Below are 20,192 nucleotides of genomic sequence, written 5' to 3' on the forward strand. Positions count from 1 at the left end.
ATGATGGTGAAAACCTATTTTTAATGGGTGTAGGAGCTCCTAAAAATACCAGTGATGATATGTCAGTGCTTTGTGTATGTTGACTATGTTCATTTACAGAAACAAACAAACAACAACAACAACAAAAACACACAAATTGCATTACGTGATACATTTTTATCTGAAATCTTTTAAGGTTTTCATTAGCTGAACTAATTGGTTGCTAGGAAATGTATGCCATCAGTGGACTGGTTTGCGGATTGGATTAACTTGTCTGTGGGAGTTTGATATTTCTATGGTAACAGTTTCTTCATTCTGCTGTGATATTTGATCTGTGTCTGATTGTCTGTTCCTTTTCTTCCTCATTAGTCTGCCTTAATCACAGTGAATGAGCCCAGGGGCAGAAATGAATTTGTGCCGCTCACTCTAATTAGAGAGAGGGGAACCTATGGGACGGTCGTCATAACTTTTGAGGTGAGTTTATCCAAAAGACTTCATACAGTAGTCTGTTGGATTAAACTGAGAGGCTGTAATCATAATTTATTGAAGTGTTTGCAAAAGGGGAAGAAGGACAAAATACCTACATCTACATTAGGTAGATCTGTTTCATAAAAGGGATTCATATTAACCGTCATATAGAAAATACTGTAATTATCTGACTGTTTAATTGACTGTTTAACGTTAAGAGGTACTAGAGAAAACCGAGTATATTCTGTCATTTAGAAAGGTACGTGAGGCAACATCAGTATGTATTACTAGAAAATAATGCATATTAAGTATGTAAGAAGTGTCTTATCTAAGTTTTTTTAATTTTTTTAAAAAATATTTATTTTACATACAAATATTCAAGTGAGTCTTTAATGATTATCCCAACTTTGAACTGTGAGTGCTCAGGATTTGGTGAATTTCTGTATCTATAATCATCTGTATCTTGATCTCTATCTTGAATCCCCTGCAAATGAAGCTTTTGAAATAATTAATCATGTTGAATACTTATCCTGTTATTTACATATGTGATTTGAATGTGATACAATTACTGACTTCATTGCTTTCTTTTTCTTATCTAGCTCAGACTCTATTATTTACTTTAAAATTATATATAAAATCTTTCATATAGATATTTCTGTACTAGTTGCCTGGTCCTATAGGGTAAGGCTTTAATCTAGACCTCAAAGCTTTAGTCTAGACCTGTCAAAACCAGAAAAGCTTTGCACTGGATTTTATTAATACTAAATATAGCATGAATAGTTAAAGTACTGAATATGATTCTCTGTGCAATTTTTTGCAAATATGTTTGTTTTAAGGTACAGTAAATCTTACTCTCTGGACAATTACTTAGGTCTGTCTCACATCATTATATATGTATGTTGAAAAATAATTTACAAAATGTTCTAAAACCAAAAAATCCCATATGACCTTTAAGAGGCTTTGTAGTATTTTGAGTTTGACTGTTAAATTTAGTATCTTTAATATCACAAGTTAAGATAGAAGGGACACAAAACCAGTAAGTACTATTACTTTGTCTTGGAATTTATTATGAAATACTATTGATTCAAACTGAATTTGCATGAATATCCTTTCTGTAATATGAAAGAGTCAGTTATGCATCAGAATATACTAAAGAGTCCCCATAGGCCTATATGGAAGTAGTTTTCTTCCTCTTATTCTGGAAATACGGGATTTCTTCAGAGTGGTTGTTCTGACTTACACTGTCTGCCAGAAAAGAGCAGATTTTCACAACTGAATGTTCATGTAAGTTGTAAGTTGGAGATGGCTGAACAGATAGTCATTTGTTATGCAAGTCACACTGCATATTGGTTATTGTACTTGCACTGGATTTGTATTCCTGCTTTATAGACTTCTCATCAGACAAATCAATTCTTTGCAGATAAAAGATGGTCCAAACCCAGCTGAAGAAGACCTAAGTCCAGCTAAGGGAAATATTACATTCACACCTGGGAGATCAAAGCTGATTTATAATTTAACAGTGCTTGATGATCAGGTAGGAACAAGCTGACTTCATCTTAGGCTTTGATACGTAGAAGGTTAACTGAAGTTCTGGAAAGACTTAGAGTAGTAAGTTACAAAAAGGCTTGGCTTAAATAAGGTTAAAAGCAGTTCTATTTGATGAAGTGATGTTAAATTTTGGCTCTCTGGTCTATTATTTTTACTCTTTCCAAGCTCCCTCTTTAATTCTCATCAGTGAATAGTTTTAGTTTATGTGCATATCCTGGCTGAGCAGACATGTTATCTTTGTCACTAAAGAAAGAATATTACACATTGAAGATTCACAGGGAAAAGGCAGATTCAAAAATATTTTTTGTCGTTGTTTGTTTGTGGTTTTTTTTTTTCAAATATGTTTCAGGGTAGAAACATATTTGAAAAAATCCTAAAAATAGATGAGATTCCTGAAACAAACATGCAGTCTTGTGGAAAGCATGAATACTAGGTGATAATTAACATTTTTCTGTTTTCAGATTGGCCAATTGAAAAAAAAAAACAACACACACACAAAAAAACCAAACCAAAACAAAAAAAAACCACAACATAACTCATAGGTTGTGAGGCTTTCTTTTTATCTCAGAGTAAACAAAACATTCTTCTAATTTGCAACTTGTGATTTTCCTTTTTTCTTACCTGCACTTTTCTTTTGTGTTTTTCTTTTCCTTTATAATAAGCTTAAGAGGGAAAACTGAGACATCAAAATAAGTATATATGATGCAAAACAACTTAGTAAGAAATTCATAAGAAAACAATAATGGTGAAAGGTGTGTGTCTCAGAAGTGAGCACAGAACTGTAAAGCAGCTTGTTTCCTTTTTACTCTTAGTTATAAAAAATGTCCTTCCACATTTCTACTGATACTCTAGTGTTAAGAGGCTGTGCCAACCTGGGGTGCTGAAGTGTAGAAACATCTCTTTCCAATTCAATGTAATATTTCAGTGACTTACACACAGAAATAAATTATTAGGGTCTTTTCTCTTGGGAGGATGTGATTTTATTTATTTTTATTCTGAGAAATGCTCTCAAACTTCTGTTTCTAAAAGTTTGATCTGTATTTGGTGTGTCTAGTCAACGTCTTTCCACTCTTTGAAAGTCTTTCACAAGTGTATGTGAAAGATGAATTTTGCACAAAAACCTTTATTGATGATGATGATGATAGAGTTCACAAGAATCCAGTAACACTACTGTCAGAACTTAATTTGAGCTTTTAGGATCTGAGTTAGGGAAATCAATGAAACAAGTATTTTTCTGAATTGTGCAGCCTTACAGAAGGTAGGGGACTGCAGTTCTGATTTCCACAGCTCTGCATTTATAGTACTTTTCCTGTGCAGGTTTCCTTTTTAAGTATAATTGCAACTTTAAGAGAAAATTAAAGAGGCAAGGCAGCACTGGAAATCATTTATACTATTATATTCGAAGTTTGACTCATGTATTTATTGGTCAATCATGATGTAATTGAAAGCTCCACAATGCCTTATTTATGTAGGATACTAAGATTTTATCTGCAACTAAAATGGCATGTACGTTCTGACTGTCAAATGCGTATTTTTGTACTGCAAGACAGTATATGAACTAGTGAACTAAAACAAGCGTAAGTTAACATCAATTTTAATAAGATAAAATAGGAAATAGTAGTGTAGGAGAGAGGTGACAGAGAGCTTGCAAATCTCACGCTGGAAAAAAAAACAAACAACCTGCATCAGTCAATAATATTATGCAAGTTTAAGTGCCACAAGTCAAACAAGGGACAAAATTGGCCTCAGCTACAAAGACAGCGGCGTGCATACCCTTTGTGCCCTGAAACAGGATCTAAGGGTGGCCAATTAACAAATGTGTAAAAAGAGAAGAAATATTGGACCACAAGGAATTCTGAACTTTTTTTGCTCAGTAAACAGAACTACATGGAAAGGATTCATCAGCCCTATAACAAAGCAATGCCATTAGTAACACATAAGCAATTTTGTTGTGGAATTTATCTCAGAAGCAAATAATACTGTTTTTTCTGAGAGTCCACAACAAGAATGAGATGTGAGGATCTTATGTAATATTTAAATATTTCCTTCTAATCTCTCTGTATTAATAAAATAATGATATTTTCCAGTTAAACAGACTTAGCCTATCAAGACTGGGGAATAAAATGTAATAATATAAAGTAAAAAATATTAAATTCTGCAATTCAAGGCTTATAAACCCTTCTTTTTTGTCTGCTGCATCAGTTATTAGAGACTAAAGAGCTAAAACTAAAGTGCAGTTCTAAACAAACCACATGTAGAAATGCCAAAGTCTAATTAATAGATAAGCATCAGCAAGCACATTCTCAGAGCTGTGACTGAAGCTGTGCTGGGAATGTGAGTCTGTCTGAAAGTAGGAACTGTTCTTTTTCCCGTTGAATAGGAACAAAAGGGCCAAGGTAGGTTGTGTTCATATGTTGTTCCTCTGTTCTTTCAGGCATGCATAGATGTAAAATGGTGTTAACATCAGCAAATAAAGATGTCAGACTAAATAACTGTCAGGAACACTTGTGTCCAAGCAGAGCAACTTCCACAAGTTGAGTTTGGATCTCCTCACACTCTCTAGTTGGAAAGAGAGAGCTTCATCTGATTCTTGCCTAGTTTTTGTTTGCCCTTTTTTTTTTTTTGTCTTTTCCCACTTTTTCATATTTCCATAGCATAGAAGTATGTCTTAGAAAATGGAAACATTCAATTTTGAGAAGGGATTTTCAAAGTTGCAAGCGAGTTTCTTTTTGCCTGTTTATTTTAATGTGAAAAGGGTTGTAATGTTTGTATTATTTCCCTTTATTGCTAAATATACATAACATATTTCTAAGTAAGTGTTCTGCATATATTTGAAATGGGACTTACACCCTGTTGCTACTATTATTTTTCCAGATACCTGAAAATGATGAATTGTTTGTTGTTCATCTCAGGAGTGTGGAGGGAGGGGCTGAAATCAACACCACAAGGAATTCTGTTCAGATTAATATTAAGAAAAATGACAGCCCTGTGCGATTTGCTCAGAGCACTTACATGGTGCCTGAGGAAGTCGAAATGCTCACAATTCAAGTGATTCGTGGTAAGGATGACAGTGGAAAATTAATTGGACCTGATGAATGTGAAGTCTCCGTCAGTTACACCATCATAACTGGGAATTCAACAGCACATGCGCAGCTCAATTTAGACTTCCTAGATCTTCAGCCAAATACAACTATTGTCTTCACACCTCTAGTTCATGAAGTATATATGAAATTCAAGATCCTTGATGATGCCATACCAGAAATTGCTGAGACCTTCCAAATTATGCTCCTTAAGGACACGTTACAGGGAGATGCTGTTTTGGTTAATCCATCTGTTGTTCACGTCACCATCCAACCAAATGATAAACCCTATGGAGTGCTTTCAATCAACAGTATCCTGTTTACTCAAACTGTTATCATTGATGAAGACCAAATTTCAAGGTACTACAGATCTTCAAACAGTATCTCGTCATGTTAAGGGATTTGTTTGGCACTGTAAAGCATCCTTAGGATTTCACTGACAGTAATTATAAAATCAGTAGTGAAAAATTAATATAGAAATCACCTACTGTGTAATTATTATAAACGATATAGAATTTTCAAGGGAGAAAATGTCTAATTATGCAGAAGTATTTTAATATTTATGAACTATATATGAGAACTGTAAATATTTAATGACATTATCAAAATACTGAAAAACCCTTAATCTAAAAGATGGATCAGTGAAGTTGTGATGCGGCCACACACCCATTCATACAAGTGGAAAATATATTTCAGGCTTCCTTTCCCAGTAAATCTTTGTCTATACTGTATTTAAAGTCAGTCTCTGGTTAAAAAATGGTGGTGAGTGTCTTCTGTGAAGTACTGAATACCCATAGACTTCCAAAAAAGTTAAATACATGTAATTTTACAGATAAATTAAAAACAAATCTCCACACAAATCTTTACAAGCAGAACTAATATCTATACAATATTGCCAGTTTTAGTAAAAATGTCCACTGCTAGCTAGTGATGGTGGTTCATCCCCAGAGAAAGAGGTAATGTATCAACCTATGATTTTATGAACAATTTCTAGTATGTAGAGCCCAGCACTTCAATATTCACTTTTTTTTTTTTCTTTCTTATACACAGATACAGGAAACGTGACATTTCCATAATCACAAATATTGATAAATTATATTTCAGTGCATAGGCAAATAGTTGAGTCACTTTATTTTAAATAAAATCATTATTTAAACACTCATGCCTGACAATTGTATTTTGATATAGTCCATAAAACAGTGTAGAAATTTAGTTGAGAAAAAGTTTTCTGAAATTTAACATCTTTCCTGAGAAAAAATATAAACATGCCAACTTTCCTCTTCTCAGTATCTTTCTTACTGTAAACAAAATAAATTTTAACTAATGTCTTTAGATATATTACTCATGTCTTTATGTATATTATCTCATGAATAAGCAACCTGAGAAAAGTCTACTTCTGTGGTATGATTTCACAAATTTTAAGTCCTGACTCAAATGTCAGTAGCAGCAGTTAATATCGATTCCACTGAAGTCAGTATAAATCTTCCAGGGAACAGATAGCTAAGTAAACCGATATTAATTATAATTGCATGTTACAGATTTTTATTTTCATTCAAAACCACAGGTTTGAAGGGATCACGATCGTAAGAAATGGTGGAACACATGGAAATGTTTCTGTGACCTGGGTCATAACTCGAAATAGCAGTGATCTGTCACCTGTGACTGCAGACCTTGTTCCAGAGACCGGGGAGATACATTTTGATCAAGGACAGATGCTGGTCACACTTTCACTGACCATTATTGATGATAACATACCAGAAGAAGCAGAGCCCTATCTTCTGAAGCTCTTAGCTCATACAATACAGGGAGGCGCAGAAGTCAGCGAACCATCTGAGGTAAGTTTGATTTCAGAACTTGTTTTGAGGAGGTGATAGATAATAATTAGGGAGTAGGATTAGGATTAGGATCCACCAGTTTTGGTGGATTGGCTAAATTGAAGTAGTTGTGCTTGAGTTTAAGTGAAGCAAGCTGATGTATTCTCAGTATAAAGAGCCACATCCAAAGTCTTTGGCTTAACATATTTTATAAGGCCAGACCTATTTAATGCAGTAGCATTTAGCTTAGAATATTCCCATCATAAATATCATTGCATAACTGCTATCTTGATTGGTTGCTTGCTAAGAGAAGGTTGAGCATTTATTTTCACTTGCTTATTTGCTGTAGGTACTGGAATGTTTTACACAGAGTAACAGCTTCAAGAGGATGGCTTAGTGATTAAGACTAACCTCTGAACTTTTAAATAAGGGGTAATTAGCATTACTGACAATTCTGTGACTCAGGTCCCTACTTTGCTTTTTGAACATATGATTGGAATGAATTTGGTGAATTAAATGATTTTTTCACAGTCTGAAATATATTCAAATTATTCACTTTGGCTGCTGAACCAAAAATCAGTTATTCAAAGCTCATTCTGACATAGATGAGGCATAGCAGGAAAGTTGCTGCTATCAGTGGTGTGCTGCTTGTGCACAAGCAACACTTTGGGGCTGTCAATCTGATTTCTTTCTTGAGTGCCAATTCACTAACGATAAAAATGTATGATGACAGTCAGGACATACTTTCATGAAAACGTGAAAACTGTGGTGTATATTAATTGTAGCATTGAGTAAGTGATGCTGTTTTCTGTTTTGCAGCTTTTGTTTTACATTCAGGACAGCGATGATGTTTATGGCGTAATAAAGTTTTATCCTTTGGAGAATCAGAAGATTGAAAGTAATCCAACAGGACGCTTTTTATCCTTGAGTTTTGTAAGGGAGAAAGGAACAGTTGGAAATGTGCAGTTAGTTTATACTGCACTGTATATTCCAGCTGGAGCTCTGGATCCTGAGAGAGCAAAAGATGGCATTCTAAATATGTCTAGAAACAGCATCCTCCTGTTTCCAGAAGGAAAAACACATCATACTTTGAGTATACCAATAAGAAAAGATGCATTTCTTCAAAATGGTGCTCATTTCCTCATACAGGTATCTCAGCTGTTTTTTTTTTGTTTTTGTTTTTTAGCTTATTTAATATGAGGAATATGATTCAATAATTGATCCTTCCCCTTGACTGTAATTTAAATGACCATTCCTGTAAAAAAAAAAAAGTGCTTAGCTCTGAAGCAAAGATTTTCTTATTTAAAAAGACATCTTTCATAACTATGCTATAAAGTTTTCTATCCCTAATCATTAGTAATTAAACAAATTTTAAAACTAAAGAGGATTCAGGTACTAATCATGGAATTTATCAAAATGAGATCAGCGTTGTCTGTTGCTTGCCCCTTGAAGCATGTTTCTGCTTGGCCTCTGACTTGGAACGTGAAAAAAATAAGGTTCTTAAAATTAAATTACTGAAGCAGGAAAAATTTCAGAAATGACATGCAAGTAAATGTATCTTGGGCTTGATACAGGTCCTTCTCCAGCAGGTCATCCCCCAGCCTGTACTGATACTTGCGGTTGTTCCTTCCCAAATGCAGGACTCTACACTTGCTCTTGTTAAACCTCATCTGGTTTCTTCCTGCCCAACTCTCCAGCCTGACCAGGTCCCTTCCAACCCCTACAATTCTGTGATACTGTGATCTTTGCTCTTCCAGCTGAACTATTCTAAATTAAAAAGGGTCAAATATACATTATATATTATATGTATATTATATTGCATTTATATATAAATTTGTTAGGAGAACTTACTTTTTTTTTTTCCCTGTATAGTTTTCTTCACTTTTTTCTTTCCTTTTTTTTTTCTATCTCAATTTGTAAAAGATAACTTTTATCATCGTTGAAGGTGTTGATGTTATATCCATGAATTTCAAATTTGCCAGGTTTTATATTTTCCTTATAGTCTACCAAAGACGTTGTAATCACTTCTAAGACCTTTGAAAGATTTCCTCCCTCCACATCCTTCTCCCTACATTCTCTTACAGGAGGAATAATGAGAACAAAAAGTTTTGCCAGAATTATATTGTTTATCTAATATGCAATTTTATTTATTTATTTATTTATGGCATTCACAGTTAGATTAGGAATTGCCTTCTGAAATACTAGAACACGTTAGTATGTTTTATGATTGCAAGAGGTTTGAGAGATCCACAAAATTCTTAAATGTCTAATTCCATGTATTCAATGTTTTTTTTTTTTTTTTTTTTTTTTTGTCCTTTGACTGTAGTCAAGACACACATCTGATAAATATTTCAGAATGTTCAGTCATTCCAAGCACTTTGCCTGGATTTTCAAACTGTAGATTCCAATCTGTTTTTTTTTTTTTCTGTACTTTCTCCATGAACTATAAATAAAATCTTTGTTTGAAGAAATTAAATCAGAGGAGCTTTCCAGCTCAAATAATTAATTTAGAAACTCATAGAGAAGGAAAACACCACTATTTATCACTGTGACAATCCTTCTGCATCGTGAATAAATGATAATCTCAGTGAACATGTTTAGAATGAGTTGTACTTAGGCAAAATAAAGAATTGACTCAGGAATCAGCAGAGAAGCAAATGAAACTGTAGGATGAATAAAGGTACAGGAGATAATGTTAATGTGAGATATATTCCTTAGTGACACCTTCAATTAAATAACGTGCTGTAATCAGAGATGCGGTTTTTGGTATAGCTAGGAAGATTAACTCTGAAAATTAAGCTCATAAACTAATTGTTATTGTTCAAATAACTATATATTTTTTTCTCTTTGTACTGGTTTCCTTTAAAAGGTACTAAAGGAAACATTGCAGAAAGAGTAAAATCTCTGTTCTTTATTGATTATTACTTTATTCCAAAGGTACCATACAGGATCCAAATACAGCATACACTTTAAATAGAGCAAATTGTTTTGGCTGTGTAGTATTTCAGAAAGTTTACTGAGCTAATAACCGCACAATGGTGCACTTTCATCCTGTTAATTGCAGAATCGGGGCCTATGCTAGGAGAAAGCTCAGAAAAGAGGAGAAACAAACAGTGCCATCATCTGTTCTTCAGACTTTTGATAACAAGTTGGAATGGTTGAGAATCAGTTACTAAATACAGTATTTGTAAAACATTTCCATCTATCATCAGATAAATGTTCATGCATATTTCTGGGTGTTACTCAAGCAGTTGTGGAACAAAATATGATACAGCCCACATATTTATAGAGTTTGGTTTCAAGAACTGTAAGACTTTAAAAATCATCTTTTGAAATGGTGAACCATGATTACTATATGAATTTAAGAAAGGCCACTATTTTATCCCCAAAAAATAAAGCTTTACTCTATGATAACACCTGATAACTCCAAGAAAAAATGTCAGTGGGAGTTTATGCCCCAGTGAAATGTTCACAGAAATATATGCAAATCTGTTATGGAAACATTTATTGTAATGATGCATGTAGACAGAATCACATGGAATAAATAATATTTAAAGGAAATAATTAAACAGGCAAGTTCTGCTTTCCTTGGTGTGTCACTACTGGTGCTGGGCTTAGCGAGTGATGCTTCCCTTTTAAAGAAAAGGATGAAAAAAAATCTATTTCCTCTTAGTATCTATAATCTATCAGAAATGCAGTGACAAGTAAAATACAGTTTTGAAATACTGTACTGAATTTAAATTCTTAATGTGGCTCTGGTAGTTCTTAGATAGAGAATTCCTTAAAATTTTGTGGAGAGGAAAGAAAAGTGGATTATTATTTGGCTGTTTGATCAAGGGCTGTAAATTATTATGACTTCAGTGATTTCCCTAGATTTTTATCAATGCAAGACACAAAAAATGATGTTAGACAATTGCCTATGCTGCTCATCAATGACTGTTGTTAATAGCTCTAGTAATGTATCAGCTGATCTGGAACAGAGTCTCTCTCTCTGGCTTGATCTGTGTTTAATTACATACACTAACATGATTTGTCTGGGAGGTGTACCATTCTGCTGACAGCTCAACAATATCCACTTAATTTCTTTGACATGTCTACTTACAAATTTTTATAACAGCAGTGCTATCAGTAGGAAGAATTTGCTCTGGAGATGTATACTTCCTTTATATGAAAATTACTCTGAAATGTCAGAACTGTTCTGACTTGGTGCTGAGGCTTCTTATTTCTCACTTTTCTTTTACTTTTTCCTACAGCTGGAAGGAGTTGAACTGGTGAATAGAATTCCTCTAGTCCCATCTGTGAGTCCTAGATTAGGCGAAATTCGAAATATTTCTTTGAGGATTACTCCAGATATTGCAAATGGAGAAATAGGCTTTATTAGCAATCTACCGATTATTCTTTCTGAACCAGAAGATTCCCCTGCTACGCTGGTAAGTAAGCCTTTTTATATTGTCTTTTGCTATGGAAAACTTATTTGGAGAAGGTGGAGTTTGCTGTATTCAGTGTAGCATTTGACAATTAATGTGAGGAAAAGCCTTCCTGTAAGTTCTGTCTTATCCTAAATATTCTCTTCTTTAAAAAAAAAAAAAAATGCTCTGAAATAATCTGTTACTGATTTCCAGAGAACTGAGATTGGTCTTTGCTTTCTGTGTAAGTATCTAAAACCAGTTAGCCCTTGATGCTCACACAGAGCAAAAGATACTGCAGTTAGTCTCTCTCACCAATTGCGAGCATAGTCATGTAAAGTAGGACTGAGACAAATCCTGAATAAGATAGATCATTTCCCATTCTCAAATTAGAACTGGCCAAACTTTTGTTTTTATTATTATTTATTCAAATAGTAATTTGCAAGGGAGTAATCGGTTTTGCATCTACTTTTGCAAGTCACAACAAATTAATGTGTTTCACAGGTTTCCATTGCATTGCATCGAGATGGGACTGATGGTCAAGCAACTGTGTTCTGGAGTTTGAAACCCTCTGGTCCCAATCAAAAGGCGGTAACACAGGATGATATAAGTCCTTTTAACGGCTCCGTGGTTTTCTTATCTGGACAAAGTGATACCACAATTAACATCACCATTAAAGCTGATGATGTACCTGAAATGAACGAAACTGTGTTATTAACTTTGGACAGGTATTGTACCCTATTCTCTATTCATATGTATCAGCTGCAGTACTCAATTTATGCATAACAGATTAGCACAGTGTTAATTACATGGTATTGCTTGCATTGTGTTGATATGTGTCTGAAGAAATAGTGGGCCCTTGTTTCAGACTGTGTATGGGTTCTTTGACTGGAGATCAATGTAAGAAACCATTTTGCATTTATTATCTAATGACTTAACTGTTTATATTTTCATGAAAATTCTGTATGCTATTTAGAAAGTTCTTTCAGTTTTGATCTTTTTTATAGCTCTTGGTTTTAACACTTTTTTTTTTTCGGAAAAATAATATTTAGTAAGATAATGGGAAAAACTAAAGTGAGAACTAAAAAGCAATGCAGAACTTTTTCTGTCAGAAAAAACATTTATAACTTGGGTGTCACTGTAGAATTAGACTTGCAGTTTATTTGTTTGATCTGCATGTTCAATATTCCTTGATAATTAGATACTTCTGTCAGCTCATAGCCCCCAGAATATCCCAGTGTGACTATTATTGCAGTCTTCTGCTAATGAGAATGCAGTGGGGTTTCTGAAGCACAGTGTTCTGGTCTCCCTTCTCATCTAGTGGAGGATTTTAGGATAACAGGCTGTAAGGGCCCTCAGGTGATACTATTATCTGCATGTGAACACTGTTCAGAAAACTTAAATTAGTTTATAATCAGGAGTCTTTTCCCTCTTTGAGTTACTAACAAGAGTGTCTTGGCTATATCGTCTGTCCTGCTTCCCACAGCTCAGTTACATAAGTAAATACAGAAATACCACCACACGTGCTCTTGTATTACCTCCTATTTGTCTAAGGTACGTTTTCCACTTTTACTGAAAACATACTACAGTGGTCTGCCAGCACCAGCTTCCACACTGAACATCTACTACTTACATAGTCCTTACCTTATGCAGAAGAAGTATTTTTATTCTGTACAGGAAGCGTAGGCTAGCTCTTAGATATCCACAACAGATATCCACAGTGATTCCACATTAGCAAACAATAGGCAAGAAGCTCCTCACGCTGTTGTTGATCACTAGAAGATCCCATTTCAGAAAACATGGTTTTCGAACATCTTTATGGCACACAGGGAAGATGTTATTCCTTTGCGGGATTGGCTTGCTTGATTAAAAGGTGGCTGGTTAATGCATGTAGTTCAGAACTAGTTATTTTATTCTACCTTGGCTACTCATTACATTAAAAAGGCAATCCTTTTCAGAATAAAAACAGAGACTATTGCAAGCAGTTCTCCGCTTTCTTTCTGTGGGAGAAACTGGTTTGTCTCAAGGAATTTTTTTAGAGTCTCTGGCACAAAGGGGGAAACTAGGATTAGAAATGATGGTTCAAGTTTTGAGTGTAAGGTGGCCAAGAATGCAGAGTGGTATTGAGGTAAACAAGTAAGTAGATAGAAGTAAGCAGCATGAAAGGGTAACTTTTTTGATTCACGTGTGTGAAAGTACAGTTTTCTGCCATTTATCCTGAGTTACAACTGTAGGCTATACCTTGAAAATGGTGGCTGCAACAGGGATTGAACTGGCAGCTGAACAAATACAACCAGTGTTCTGCTTTTGCTGTGTATGGTGCAAGCCGTAGGCTCTGTTGATCATGAAGTGGATGGTGAAAAGTGTGCCAACAGTAAGCAGCTTTCCCACACTTGGCAGGGTCAGAGAGTGAACCGAGGAACAGGTGGTCTGTCCTGGAAAAAGAAGTAAGCGAGGAGGAGATAGAATCTGAACTTTTCTCTAGACCTTGGTAGCATCCCTCACTTCAACTAATTAGCAGAAGCCAAGAATGAAATGACTGCAGAGATCATCCTTTCAGTACTAGACATGACTCTTCAAATTAGGGTTGAAGGATACTGGCAGGGTTACGTGTACGCCCGTGCTATTGCTTTCAGCCTGGTTGGTATTTTGTGGACAAATAGAAGATTTCAGTTTCCGAGGCTGGCAGCCAGCACCTCACAGCAGTAGTGAATGAGCATGAAAACAAAGATGCACTGTGCTGTAGATGTGCTTGTACTGTTCCGTAAATTGTAGCATAAGTCAGCGAGAAAAGAAAGCGTGTAAGAACTTTAATGAAACTACAGACATAGACATATGTTCATAAGCATTCAATGTATTGCAATTATTAATAGCACGGGTAAAATAATCAAAATAATTAGTTCTAACAAGGATGTATTATTTACGGCTTAGTGGTATTGTCAAGGCAGTTCAATTTTAAATAAGCTTTAAGTGCATCCATAACTATATTTTTTCCAAGCCATTAAAAACAATGTTATCCTTTCTTGCTTTATGCTCTCTATACTTAGACCACAGATATTAAAACTAGCTCTGAATTTTGTCCACAAACTGGAGGAAAATGTATAACATGAAAAATATGATTCCAAAGAACACAGATGAGTAATGATGAGTAATGAAGGAGCAAGAGAGTCTTGTATCTGCTGAAGCTTCTTTATATTTTCTTTTTTTAGGAGCAGATTCAGGTTGAATGCCTGCCCTATCTGAATAGGCCTGAATTGAGACCAAGCATAAATAAAACCAGATGTCTGTAGTGAAATCTATGTGAGAAAGGAAAGACCTTGGTCTTCTTGATGAATGTAGGTGGAACAGGCCATGGAAATTGTGTGTGTGCTTTGTGAGAGCATATATGCATACTAGGGCTGTTCATTTTACCTGGTAAGCACAAACAGAAATCAGTTTTTTTTAAATCTGATTGCTGTTTTTTCCTTCTACACAACGTAATCTCTCACTGGCAGTTATCAGCCCCCCAGTTAAGGTGCAGACAGCTATCAGTTTGGCACCTGGCACAACCAGAGGGCCAGAACCTGCAGGGTATGTGGGCTGGGGACGTGGCCTGTGTTTGTGCTCATGAGTGAGTGGTGGTGAGACTGAGAACTTGGAGACTTTGGGATCTGGGGATAAATCACTTTTATTTTGTGGAAGTGATAATCAACAAACAGACAACTGTTTAGGCAGTCCTTATGCTCCAGCATTTTTTGAGTCTTAACTCATGGAAGTTAGGATGCCAGAACAGATCCATATGCATATGTTACGACATAAATCTCATTTACCATATATAATAAACTGAAGCAACGTTATTTGAAGATTTTTATCGTTCTAGTGATTTCTGTGATGGGATACAGATTTCCATAGGCTGACATTCTGTCATCAGTTTATGTGGAAAATGATTAGACCTATGAGTTATGAAGTAATTTTTTGAAAATTACAAATGTAAAATACAGACTTGACTATTTCACTGTGAAATATCTGGCAGTTTTTAAACATTTTTGGGTTTTAGAGGTTGCTACATGTCAAAAAGTTAGAAAAGCATAGGAGGGCCATTTAAATCACTGTGTAGTGTTGATGGACAGGGCTTAAGGGTTTATGTGTTGTGGGTTACTCACTGCCATACTGCTTAATGGAGCTAGGATTTTCTCCTTACTTGGTAATTCCCTTTGGTTAGTGTCTGTTTCAAAACCATATCTATCTTACTTATGTAAATTTTCATAGAATCACAGAATAGCTTGGGTTGGAAGGGACCTTAAAGATCAGATCATCAGTTTCCAACCCCAGTGCCATGGGCAGGGATGCCACCCATTAGATCAGGTCGGCCCACAGCCTAGTCCAACCTGGCCTTGAAAACCTCCAGGGATGCCTCAAGGGTTTGATCAGACTGCGTTTTAACGGGGAAAAAGTCATTTGAAAATAGTAGAATGTTGAAATGAGTGCGCTGGACACCTACTGCTTGTTTTCATTACTTCTCAAAATAACAACATATCTCTCCTGCTATGACTCAGAAAAATTAAAATAGCCTCAAAAATCAAATAAATGATGGATTAAACCTGGAGAGAAGGTGTTTCCTCTGATGAGAGGCACTATGGAAAGTCTAATGTGGCAAATCCTACTTTAATGCAGTTCTTTAGAGCTAGAGCCTGCCTCTAATTAAATCAGTAGATAATCCTGAAAAAATTGAAGAGGGGGTGAACACTGAATGCAAGCAAATTGAGTAATGTTCCACAAGCAATTTCACTTCCCCCTTTTTGAGATACCCTGATAGAAAAGAAAGTCTTTTAGAGAAGTGTGGTTTAATAATGACAGCCATGTAGATTCACAGTGGAAATTAAGTTTCTCATGTGTCTTTCAGAACACTCAGGTTCTGCAGAAATTCCAGATTTTGTCAAAAGTTATTAACTTCAAAGCTATTTTTCATTTATTTATTTAATTATTTTGTGGTTCTAGTTAGTTCTTAACATTGAAATTCTCATGGTACCTTAAACTTAGTCAAAACTCTAATTTCTCCTATTTTCTTGTACTGCATGTTTAAAAAAGTGTAAGAAACATTTTGAAGCTCCTGTCAGTTGTCCTAATTCATCTGTAGTTCTTGCTACATAATAATTATGATTTTTTTTACTGAAAGAATTTCCCTAATGATCAGTCATTTCACATTAGTCTTGTTGTATAAGAAATGCTTTACACACTTTGAGGTTGTATTTCTTTTGGCAGCATCATAAGCATTGCCAGGGTTTACTGTCTGTGACGATATGAAACTTCATGTCCATACATAGCCATTTTACAGGAAAAAATAAGCTGAGGATAAAAACAGGGAAGTGGCTTTCCCAGTGATTGGTATCACCTTATTCCTGGTCAAGAGTTCTTTTCACTAGCTGGAGGAGCTGCTGGCCACGGTTAAGCCACCATGTCAAAGCAGCTGTTTTAACTTTTATTGCTGCTTCTGAATAGCCCTCTTTGTCCTGTTTCCATACTGCTGTCAGAGGAACACCTAAAGAGCTGGTTTCACATACCACGAGGAGTGAAACGGGACTGAACTGGACCCGTGTAGTGTCAGGCAGTCTGGGAGCATCTCCTCCGTGGTGTAAGGGTGGTATATGAACGCCCCTCTGTTCTTCGAGGTTGGAAGTGCACGTGGCAGGGGATGGGGCTGGTGTCCTGGCAGCTCTCTGGTGGCACGGACCCTGTGTCCAGCCCCGTAGCTCCTCCGGGTCGATCTGAGCTGGCTGCTGGAAGTATTATGCAGCTATTTGCTGAACGCTTCACCTTGCCTGGTTTAGCCCTGTATGGACTTAGGTTTAGCACATGAAGAGTACACTGAACCGAAAAGCAAGCATTTGGATTAAAAGGATAAAAGTTTGCAGGATGTGAGTATGATAATTGCATTACAATGTAATTGTTCAAAACAATAGAATTGGGATTTTTTTTTTTTTTATTATTCCTAGAAAAAAGTAAACCTGTGAGAATACTTTACAACAAACATTTTGGATTTAAATTTAAAATGTACTTTCCTAATTTATCTTTGTTCTCTTAATTCTTCTTTTTTTTTTCAATACTATTTTTTAAAAATTTCTTGTTAGGGATATGCATTCTATGTTATGAAAAGTTACATGTATATGCCTTAGAGTATAGATATAAAGAATACTACTGAGTGCACCATTCTTCGAATCACAGAATGGCTCAGGTTGGAAGGGACCTTAAAGATCATCCACTTCCAACCCCTCTGCCATGGGCAGGGATGGCACCTACTAGATCAGGTTGGCCACAGCCTCATCCAACCTGGTCTTGAATACCTCCAGGGATGGGGCAGCCACAGCTTCGTTCATTCATTGTTTGCTTAACAGCATCTTGGAGCTGGAAACCTAAACCTAGCTGCTTCTATTAAGTTTCTGCATAGGATGTTTTATGACTTTTTGGAGAAGTAACTAACATTACTGTGCCAGGGCAGTGATAGCGGTCTGACCACTCATGATATCAGCCAGAGAAAAAAAATGACCAGATAATAAATAAATAAACAAACAAACAAACAAATAAGTAAATAAATAAAAGGATCCAGGTGTTCAAGATGGGGTTTGTATGGAGAAACCACCTGAACAATGTTCTTTTTTACCAGTTGATGGACTGAATTTTACTGGTTGCTTCCTGACGTGAAAGCTGTCTAGGTTTAATACATATCAAAAGCTCACTTGATATAGTGATTCATTTTTATTTTCTGTTGTAAATTATTTTACTAACAGCTTAGCGATATAATTAAATTTTAGCATTACCAACTCTGGAATCTTCTCCTTGATCTTTTCATTGTGTTAATATTTTGCTGTTTTTTGAATGCTTTTGCATGTTTCTGAGGGAAGGGAGAATGTCTCAATATATACCTAGCTTCAGTGAATATCAATAACAAATTTCAATTAATTCAGACTTCCTATTCGAAAGAACGTCTGTGAATGTATTTACTTCTCAGAATTTAGAGTGAACTCTTGTCTGTATTGAATTCCAAATTTAAATTATTTTTGAGATTAGTGGAGCCCAATTATCACCTTACAAACACTGTTTTAATCTGTTTTTGGTGCTTTGATAGACGATACAGTTTTTGTATTTAATGTATTTTTGATTAAGAAAGCCAAAATACATGATTACTATTGCAGAATAATGCTGCCCTTTTGACTGACTTCATGTGGCAGTTTTGTTATAAATGCTTGGTTGAAACTTGATTTAATTTTTTAACCTTTTGATTAGCAAATACCTTTTCCTTTCCCCTTTTTCTTTTTTTTTTTTTGTCCCTTTATTTCCTTGTCCCCTCTTTTTCCCCTTTTTCTCCTTCTGCTTCTCTTTCTTATATTTGTATTTATGTTATACATGTATATATACTACTTTGGTAATCTGATTAACTAAAAAATTGTTGTAAATGAGGTTTGCTGTGATTTTGTGCCTAATTACTTTTCCTTGTGTACCCATCAGTACTCTTTCTGTGCTTATCTGTTTTTATCATTACTTTGTCAGACTGATGAAACACCATATCACAGAGGCACGTAGATGTATTTCCCTAATAAAGGGTTATAATCGTGGATGGCTGCTGCAGTTGTGATCACGCAGTCAGTAATCAAGCTCTTTGAGGAGGGCTTGGTAGGGAACACCTTGAGTGGCTCTTGACATGCTGAATTGGTCATGGGGTCACTCCTCCTAAGTGGGAACTGCCCACTTGCTGGCCTTTGTCAACAGGAAAATGCCAAGCAAGCAGGGTTCCCATAAAAAGAACATTATAAACTTTTGGAAAGTAAAAAGAAAGCCTTCTTTTTTTTCTTTTTCTTTTTTTTTTTTTTTTTGTCCCTTTTGTTAGTTTTTTGTTCTTTTATAAGATGGGTAGTATTGAAATTTTAGTAAGTGGCACTTTCATTACTTTCTACATCCTCTTTTTTTTTTTTTTTTTTCCTCTGTGTTGACAGGGTAGAGACAGAAAGGTTTGTCGTGTTCTTTGGGTAAGTGCGGTGAACTGTTTTCTGTCCTCAGTGAATCAATGCTTTGTTTTAGAAGTGGTTGGTTTGGACAGAAACTGTCTTTATCATTTCTTTCCCCCCCAAGAATCACGTCTCTGCATCTCTTCAGACAACGCATGCTTCCCCTTTGGTGTTTCGTTTGATGGCATGGGGTTCTTGCTTGAAGGCATTTCTTTATGTAGGATCTGTGAATGATGAAAGTTATGAATGCATGGCTCAGTGTTTGATATTTGAGTGTTTCATGGAATAATGAATTAATTGTTTTAAACTGCTACAAATACAGTTTGCCCCAACTAAATGGCTGAACTGATTAGAGTTACAGAGTAATTTTCTCTAGTCAAAGACAAGGAAAGTTATCTTGATTTAGACTAACATGCATATAATTTATATAACACAGGTTATTTTTTCTACCGACTTTTTTTTTTTTTAAACATGTAACAAACATGAGCACGTTACTCTATTAAATAGGTATTACCTATTTTGCATCCTGTACCCTGTCCTGTAGACTGTGCTACAACAATGCTAAGTTGTTTTTGTGTGTGTAGGTTCCAGTTACTTAAAACGTGCTTCTGGACACAGTTCTGGGCCTGATTTCAAAAACTGGATATAATAGATCACATTTCTTCATGAAATAGTGTTTGATAAAGTCTAGGTTGTAGCACAGTGAAAGCACAAAAATATGTACAGTATGCAGGACCACGATTTCATTGAAAAATACAATACTGACAGGAAACGTGAAAGATGCAAAGGAATCTAAGTACCTAAAACTACATGTAATAAATCATATGCAGACCATCAATCTGAAGGTGTATTCTTGATGCATCCTGCAATAGTGCTTCTCTGGAATTTTTAATATAAGAAATTTAAAATGATGAAAAT

The 20,192-nt window shown here is 35.4% G+C and overlaps 2 protein-coding genes across 2 annotated transcripts; both read left to right on the top strand.

Moving 5' to 3' along the window:
• LOC310888309 (adhesion G-protein coupled receptor V1-like) lies at window positions 1-7,286 on the top strand (the record flags this gene model as incomplete). The annotated part of the gene is made up of 6 exons (XM_083814902.1): window positions 1-6; window positions 349-453; window positions 1,868-1,981; window positions 4,870-5,435; window positions 6,640-6,910; window positions 7,239-7,286. The coding sequence occupies 6 exons, from the start codon at window positions 1-3 to the stop codon at window positions 7,284-7,286; spliced, it is 1,110 nt and encodes a 369-aa protein (XP_083671028.1).
• A 336-nt stretch (window positions 7,287-7,622) lies between these two features.
• LOC310888289 (adhesion G-protein coupled receptor V1-like) lies at window positions 7,623-13,054 on the top strand. The gene is made up of 3 exons (XM_083814884.1): window positions 7,623-8,038; window positions 11,143-11,319; window positions 11,800-13,054. Exons 1-3 carry the CDS (start codon window positions 7,688-7,690, stop codon window positions 12,079-12,081), a joined length of 810 nt encoding a protein of 269 aa, XP_083671010.1. The 5' UTR covers window positions 7,623-7,687; the 3' UTR covers window positions 12,082-13,054.
• Window positions 13,055-20,192: the final 7,138 nt, after the last annotated feature.

Source organism: Anser anser (genome assembly GCF_964211835.1).
Source record: "Anser anser genome assembly, chromosome: 33".
In the NCBI taxonomy this organism is placed as follows: Eukaryota; Metazoa; Chordata; class Aves; order Anseriformes; family Anatidae; genus Anser; species Anser anser.